The sequence below is a fragment of the Sinocyclocheilus anshuiensis genome, unplaced genomic scaffold, assembly GCF_001515605.1.
Source record: "Sinocyclocheilus anshuiensis isolate Anshui unplaced genomic scaffold, SAMN03320099.WGS_v1.1 scaffold1439, whole genome shotgun sequence".
NCBI classification, from domain to species: domain Eukaryota; kingdom Metazoa; phylum Chordata; class Actinopteri; order Cypriniformes; family Cyprinidae; genus Sinocyclocheilus; species Sinocyclocheilus anshuiensis.
This window is the reverse complement of record NW_015536537.1, coordinates 57158-65437: the sequence shown is the minus strand read 5'-3', so window position 1 is coordinate 65437 and position 8280 is coordinate 57158. Positions and strand designations below refer to the sequence as shown.

At 35.1% G+C, this 8280-nt stretch overlaps 1 protein-coding gene across 4 annotated transcripts in view; it reads right to left on the bottom strand.

Moving 5' to 3' along the window:
- Positions 1–2919: 2919 nt before the first annotated feature.
- LOC107695967 (MHC class II regulatory factor RFX1-like) overlaps positions 2920–8280 on the bottom strand; it is a 21144-nt gene continuing 15783 nt past the window's right edge. For all 4 annotated transcript variants that reach the window (XM_016496095.1, XM_016496100.1, XM_016496108.1 and 1 more), the window contains exons 14-18: positions 7353–7502; positions 6477–6685; positions 5228–5381; positions 4982–5027; positions 2920–4120 (exon numbers count right to left, since the gene is read on the bottom strand). In XM_016496095.1, coding sequence (XP_016351581.1) covers positions 3960–4120; positions 4982–5027; positions 5228–5381; positions 6477–6685; positions 7353–7502 — 720 coding nt within the window. In that variant the 3' untranslated portion in view covers positions 2920–3959. The remainder of the gene's footprint in view (positions 4121–4981; positions 5028–5227; positions 5382–6476; positions 6686–7352; positions 7503–8280) is intronic.

Below are 8280 nucleotides of genomic sequence, written 5' to 3'. Positions count from 1 at the left end.
CGCGCTGCCGCTTTTATTGAACTGAAGGAAGGCGTGCCGCGCTACAGCGATCTGTCACTCCACATTAAACAGCGCCAAAACGGCATTTATTGTTTGAATACTGCAATACAAAGGACAGAATTTGAAATCTGAGACTTTGTTTCATATTAAAATTACCAAAGCACAATGCTTATTGCGATTTATTGGATGGGAAGTGCGCTTCAATGTTCCGTCAATTAACTGAAAACAGGCTAGACTAATTGATTCTTGGGATTTAAAAATCGATATTGTTTCGTAAAAATTAGAATCGATTAAAATCGAGATATCTATATTTTTTATCCAGCCCTATAAGTGCATAGTGCTATATTTTTGGGAACTTTAGTGTGAAGAATATTTTAATTTTTTTTACACCACTATACAGAATGTTTTGTGCAATGAAAGAGTTCAAGGTTCTTCATTGAATTATTGATGCCAATAAAGAACCTTTATTTTTATGAGTGTGCAATTCAAATAAAATACACCAGGTTTGATAAACTACCAGCCCACTGTGGTGTCTGATGTCTAATTATAATATCCTGCTACTCAGTGATGTGTGTGCCAACAACATTGAAAACAAAATAAAAAGCAATATTATTCTGCCCCCTATTGATGGCACATGGAACCTTGTGCTAAACATGTATGGATTAAAAATGTACCACAATGTTTTCAGTTTTAAGTTCTTGAAGAATTTACAGAACACTTTCCTCTAAACAACTGTTAAGAAACTCAAGTTGACTGGCCTGGGAAATCTACAGTCGAGCAAACAGCAAAGGAAACCACTAATGCCAGTGAGAACCTATTTGGAAGACTGCCGATTTTCAAAGCAAGCTCTTTGTGGTCTGACTGAAAATTTCCACCTGACCCTCTGAACTTCTCTCTACTGTAAACACTCCTGCAGTGCTAACCACAAACGTATCTAGAGGGAACAAGTCCCTTTACATTGCTTTAGTTAACAACAGAGTTGCATCTTTGTTACTTTCCTGTTTAATACTATCAAGCTGCTTTGAAACAATTTCTGTTGTATAAAGTGTTATAAAAATAAAGATGACGAGATATGTATTGCAAATAAATGATGTTCTTTTGATATTTGATCTCATCAATGAATCCTGAAAAAAAACAAAAGTATCCATAAATATATTAAGCAGCACAACAGTTTTCAATATTGAATATTAATAAGATAATGTTTCTTGAGCTCCACATTAGCATATTAGAATGATTTCTTATGGATCATGTGACACTGAAGACTGGAGTAATGATTCTGAAAATACAGCTTAATAAATTACATTTTAAAATATATTCAAATAGAAAACAGTTATTTTAAATTGTAATACTACTTTCTAATATTACTGTTTTACTGTATTTTTAATCAAATGCAGCCTTAATGAGCACAAGAGACTTATTTCAAAACTGACTCCAAACTTTTGGAGTAGTAGTAGTATATATGCAATACATAATTCATAAATATATATAAATATACATTTAATTCATTTCTGTAAGGAAGTCACTTTTCTTTCTGTCGTTTTTTTTTTTTTTACCACCATCAAGGGTGGCTGGCTTTGCCTTGCTTTTTCTCGATATCGATGAGCTGCTTTTCTCAGAAATGTCTACGAGGTGCATAATGTGACAGTCTGACAGGAAAGTACCGTGGCAAGTAAATGCATAAACCCCCTCTCATTACCACATGCGATGTCCCCTTGTCATGTTTGCAGTTTTTCGACAGGATGTCGCACACCGAGGTTAAGAAACTGCAGCGACAACTCATCACAACGTAGGTGTGAAACCCCACAGGTTTCAAGAGTAGTTGACAAAAAAACAAAAAAATGCAACTGGATACACCTACATATTTGAAACAATTCACAATTTTAGAAATTATTAATTTATTCATATTTTAAATTAAAAACATCTGGATTTTATTTGATAACTGCAAAGATGATATTTCAGATTACTCAAAACACTGCCACATTTTTTTCTTCCTTTTTTTTTTTTTGAGCAAGAAATGGAAACAATTTCAAAAAGGTGAAAAGGGAAATTCATTTTGTTATGAAAATGGCTGTCATACACTCTAAAAAATGCTGGGTTAAATACAGCCCAGTGCTGGGTAAAATAGGGACAAACCCAGCAATTGGGTTGTTTTGACCCAGCGGTTGGGTTACTACCCAGAAGGCCCAATTGCTGGGTTTGTCCCTATTTTACCCAGCACTGGGTTGTATTTAACCCAGCATTTTTTAGAGTGTACAGAGAGGATCTCCAGATCTTCTGATGTTTCCTGTGGTTCTGTCAAGAGAATCAGAGGGAAAGAAAAACATCATGCTGGTTTGAGATCAGTCAGCATCTACAGCAGAAATAATCATAGTTTACGTACACTCTAAAAAATGCTGGGTTAAATATAACCCAGCACTGGGTTAAAAAGGGACAAACCCAGCTATTGGGTTAAAAAGGGACAAACCCAGCTATTGGGTTGTTTTGACCCATCGGTTGGGTTCAAAACAACCCAACAGCTGGGTCAAAACAACACAATAGCTGGGTTTGTCCCTTTTTAACCCAGCGCTGGGTTATATTTAACCCAGCATTTTTTTTTAGAGTGTATGTTGAATGATACGAGAAATAGAGTTTTAATGTACTGTAGGTCTGTCAAATTGATCATTAAATATGCCACAACACAAGAAACTAATTAAACGAATGAGTCTTGAGAAGGAAATGGCTGAAAGATCGTTTCACTCTCTACTTTTACATTTCCTAGCTACTATGGGGAGTGTGTTGTCAAGTTTGTCTGAAGGGTTCTAGTAAAATATCTTGACCCAAATCTCAAATACACAGCAAGCCATCAAATATGCACTAAACAGTGTTAGACAACGCTGTACACATCAAGATTGTCACTTTGTGACCATAGAAAAAAGTATGTAAGGACAGAAACATTTAATGTCTGGTACCAAGCTCAGGACGACGTTTGGCAAGAGGAAAAAAGTGCAACAAAATAGGACAAAAAATGTTAGAAAACCATTTTTTAAAAAGAGAGAGAGGGAGGAAAAACATACTGGAGGAAAAAAGAACTCTCCTCTCATTTCTGGCAAACTGTTGTCATTTGCAGAGGTATGTATAGACTAGCCCTAAAAATCAAAAATACACAACCCAGCTGAATCATGTACACCCAGTAGACTCATGGGAAACTTTTTTAAAGAGTCGGGCTATAATATGCTTGAAACAATTAATGACATGGCAGTCACTGAAGGCATGAAGAACTAAAAAAGGTACCACTGCCGAAAACAACTATCAACACTTCTTGAGAACCACGGACGGTCATTCGCACATGCACAAAAACAGACGCCTTCACGCTAGCCGATAAAAACGATAAGGTCCCGGGTCACTCACAATCACACGAACAACACACGGATAGGCAGAAAGTATACATCAACACACAACACGCACACTTACAGTCCATCTTTTCTCACTAACAACCATTTCAGGTTAAAAAAAAGCTTGACTGACAGTTTCATTCAGGTTTCAGTAGCCAATCAGAGTTCAGTCCATCGCGAACGACTCTTAGGATCCAGTTGCAGCAGGTTTCTTTTGTGTTCCTGCGTCTTAGCTATTAGAGATAGAATCAGGTTTAGATCCGAGAGCTATTCTTAGTGACCTCTACACCCTGTCTAAGATCTTGATATGATGCCTTTATCGGTGATCGTGTTCATGTTATGAGTGTGTGAGGGAGAGGGCGGCACTATTTGTGTCTCTGTGGTTCGGTGAGCACTTGTGTATATGTGTATTTGAGACGTTGACAGGCATGGAAATGTACATACGGACATCTGAAATGTTGTGTAAATATTTAAGCTGCAGCATTTGTTTTTTAGATGCATGTGTTGGTTTAAGTGCATGAATGATAGGTGAGCATTATGTGGAGTGTGTGCTTGTAGGTGCATGTGTGTGTGTGCGTATTTAAGTTCTTAGTTCTCCATGCTTCCTGTGGTGAACAGCACCCTCTGGTCGGTTCGAGCCAGCTTAGCAGGCGGTTCTAGAGATTCATCCCCAATAGCGCCCCCATCAGACTGCAGAGACAACTCCTGACACTCATCGTCGCTGTCTTCTTCCTCCTCCTCTTCCTCTTCTGAGACACAAAGACATATAGAGATTGTCAGTTAGAAAAATACTGATTTTTCAGTAGTGAAAAAACATTTATAATCAATGTAATATTTTTTAATTATTTTAAAATTACAAAAGTTTAAAGTACATTATACATTAGTAAAAAATAATAATTACTTCATGTTTAATACATATACATTTTTATTATTACCAAATCAATGTATTTTTATATTTTTATTTGTAATATATTTTTTTTTAAATGTTGATAATACATTTTTTTTTAATTATTACATTACATTTTAATTTTACATTCATTATTCATTTCTGTAAATAATAATCACTTTATTTTATATACACATAGAATTTTATTCTTTTATTATAAATTAAATGTATTTTTATATTTATATTTTGTAATCTTCTTTCAAAATGTTGATAATCCATCTGATATTTTGTAATTATTTTAAAATTACAATAAAAATTACTGAAAATAATTATTACTTCATACTTTAAATACTTGTTCATTTAAATACTTGTACATTTTATTATTAAAAATTCAATGTGTTTTTATATTTGTACTTTTGTTTTCAAAATATTGATAATCCATCTGCTAATTTTAATTCTTTTGAAATTATTTAAAATTATTATTGTTATACTGTAATTGTTATTATTATTATTATAAATTCAATGTAGTTTTTATATTTTTATTTTTTAATTGGTTGGTTAAATTCTGGTTAGTTGCTTGTCTGTTGCTATGTGGTTGTTTTTAGTGCATTCCTATGTGGTTGCTAGGGTGCCTTGGGAAGTTGACGGAGTTTAGTAAGTGAAGAAACAATTACAAGTCTGTGACTTTATTGTGTGTTTGGTGTTTGTGTGTAAAACGACTTACCTTTATCAGGATCAAGTGGGTTCAAACTTCGACCAAGACTTGCAAACTTAAAGAGCAAAAGAGAGAATTATGACATTTAAAACACTACAGTCAGAATCTGTCTTTCACACTTCCTCAGTTTAATATCCTGTTATGAGAGGAGTGAAGCACTTTTGTTTGTCTCACTCACTAAAAGGAGAAGTGTGTCTGAGATTAGGGAAAGAATTCGGTGTCGGAGTGTGTTTCTTTGAGCGTGTGTGTTTGTACCTCTCCCATGACAGCAATGGGAGTTTCGCCCTTGGCCTGGGCAACTCTGTGCTCTATCAGATAGTACATGTACTCATCATAAAGCAGGCGGATTAGGTGAAATGAGCCGAAGCTTGCAGCACTGCGGAGAGTCAGGTCTCTGATCACCATAGAGCTAAAGAGAGAACAAAGAAAAGATACAGGAAGTGTGAGAACGAAGAGAGCAGTGGGGTGGGTAAGACGCATAAAAGGATGAGTAAAAGAGGGAAACATATTTGACATTACAGTTACTGGCTCCGACAGTCATTACAACTGTTCTAAAACCCAGCACGCAATGTGAAGACTGTTACAAACAGCAAAATGACGCTGGCTTAGAGGATTCATTGTTTTAGATCAATCTAAGGGGGCATTGCATGTATCTGTCATTGATACAATAAGAATCCCAAAATAAACTGCATCAAACTGAACAAACAAACTAAAACTTTTTCAATATGGCCAACAGAGTCAGAGGAAATTAGGTAGACGTATATTTTATTCGGCACAAAAATCTTTCTAAAGAAATGATGATAAAAAAAAAAAAGATAACCCATCCACTTTTAAATCATTTAAAATTATATGAAAATTATTAAAATAGAACTTATTATAAATACATTTTTATATATTTATATTTATAAAGTTTTTTTAAATAGTAAGTTAGTTAAAATCAAATGTATTTTTATATCTTTTTATTTGTTTATTTTTTTAGTTGATAAAAAGGGAGAGTAAATACTTTCTATTTCAAATAAATGCTGTTCTTTTGAAATTTCTATTCATCAAAGTATCTAGAAAAAAAAAACACGGTTTCCACAAAAATATTAAGCAGCACAGCTGTTTTCAACAAGAAATGTTTCTTGAATAAATTACATTTTAAACTGTATTAAATTAGCTTGAAATCATATTTCACAACGTTTTAAACTGTATTTTTCATCAAATAATTGCAGCCTTGTCAACATAAGACACTTCTTTCAATAACATTCAAAATATATATTTACAACCTCACATTTCTAACTATATTTGTAATTAACTAAACACTCAATATTGTGCTATGCCTCATGTTGTTAGCTTAAGATCAGACTCTACTGGAATCAACTGTAGATAGTAGCTGAATAGCAGAAGCTCAATAGGATTCAGAACAGAACTGGTGTGTCACATCATGTTCTTGTCCTTCACGAAGAACAAATCCCCTGTGATGTCCACAAACCTAATGTTAGTACAACCTTTTGAGGCTCACCTGTAAAAACTCCATTTCAGCAGGAAGAGTTTAGCTGCTTTTGGAAAGGCAGAGCTAGACTGGTACGGCTTTAAGACCTGCGAGACCACACCTTCCAGCCAGGCTGCCCACTGCTCCAGAGAGTTCTGCTGCTGGAGGGTCAGTTTGAAGTCCTGCTCCAGCCGCTGCACCACCCGATCCTCACACCGGCACACCCAAGAGGCCTGTTCCTACAAGAGAAAGCACATGGGGATTCAAAAACCCACACTAAACAAAATATCGACAGCCTTTTAAAAATTGCTTGTGCTACATTATTACCAAATCTTGGATTCGATCTTTTTGTCAACTTGTTTTCTTTCAATTAGCACAGGTTTTGTATTTCTTTTTGGAAATGATTGGTCGTAGGCCTCATTGATCTGAGCTTATGCACCTCAGTTTCTGAGTGAAAAAATCATTATTTGTAGATAACTGTGGCAAAGTGCATAAGCTCAGATCTATGAGGTATTAATATACCATAATGAGCAATTTTTTGTAGAACAGCCACTTTTACATTACCCCCATATACAGGTCTGAACAACATGAGGGTGAGTAAATGGTGAAAGAATTTTCATTTTTGGGTGGACTATCCCTTTATCATCTACTAAATGACTACTGACATACTCAGCGTAAACCCTTTTTAAAAGACTTTCAAGGAAACAAATAGCATGTTATGCTAAACACTCACTTGTGTTTCCGTTTCTCTGACAGCTAGACAGACCACAAACCCCTACATGCATGCTAAAAAGTGAGTTCATCTCAGATGGTGACAGATGAAAGTTCTAGTTCAGCCCTCGTAAATACAATGTTCAGTCTCAAATCTGACTGGGACGTGAGGGATTTGTCCAATCACACACACACCTGCACATTGGCAAAATCCACTCTGTTGAGGTCGCTGAGCATCTGGTTGATCTGTGCCGTGTTTTGCAGTACAGCACGAGCTGCCTGGGCCAGGTGGTTTAGAGAGGTGTACCTGCGCAGGGTCTGAGCAAACGCACTTGCAGACGTCACCTAAACAAAGACCAATTCACAGAGAAAGGAGGCATTTAGAAACAGATGAAATATTTAAATCTTTAATATTCTAAGATGTAATTAACTAATGTTTAATGTATTTAACTAGGGATTTTGTTTTGCTATTAAAAATGATTTAAAAGAGTAAAAAGGAACTTTCTTAATGCAGATGATGTGACCTTTGCATTTTCCCAAACTAAATTCATTAGGGAAAGATTTTAAGTCTTCAAACACTCTTAAACTCCCCTAGTTTAGTACTGCACGTCTGACTGTATGTCACAAGCACACTATTTTAGCTTTCTGTCAGCACTAACTATAATTAGTCATTCATAAAACAGAAGTTTTGTGGTATTGACTGTAGTGGTTGAGTAATGTAGAAAATGTTTCCATGGCTGATGCAGAAAACCAGAGTGAAAGGTGGCTAATATAATGCAAATATATTGTAAAAAAAAAAAAAAAAGAAAAAAGAAATGGAATGAAAACAAACGAGGTGTACACTACCATTCAAAAGTTTAGGGTAGTAAGATTTTCTTATATAAATATTATAATAATATATAAATATAAACATTTTCAGCAATCGTTAGTCTTTAGTGTCACATGATCTTTCCTTTAATACATTAATTTGCTGCTCAAGAAACAGCTGAGCTGCTTAATATTTCTGTGGAAGCTGTTGTGTTGTGGATTATTGTGATGTTTTTATCAGCTGTTTGGACTAGGGATGTTCATTTCGGTTATTTTTCCTAACCGACAACCGACGCTCGTTAACCGATTGTTAACC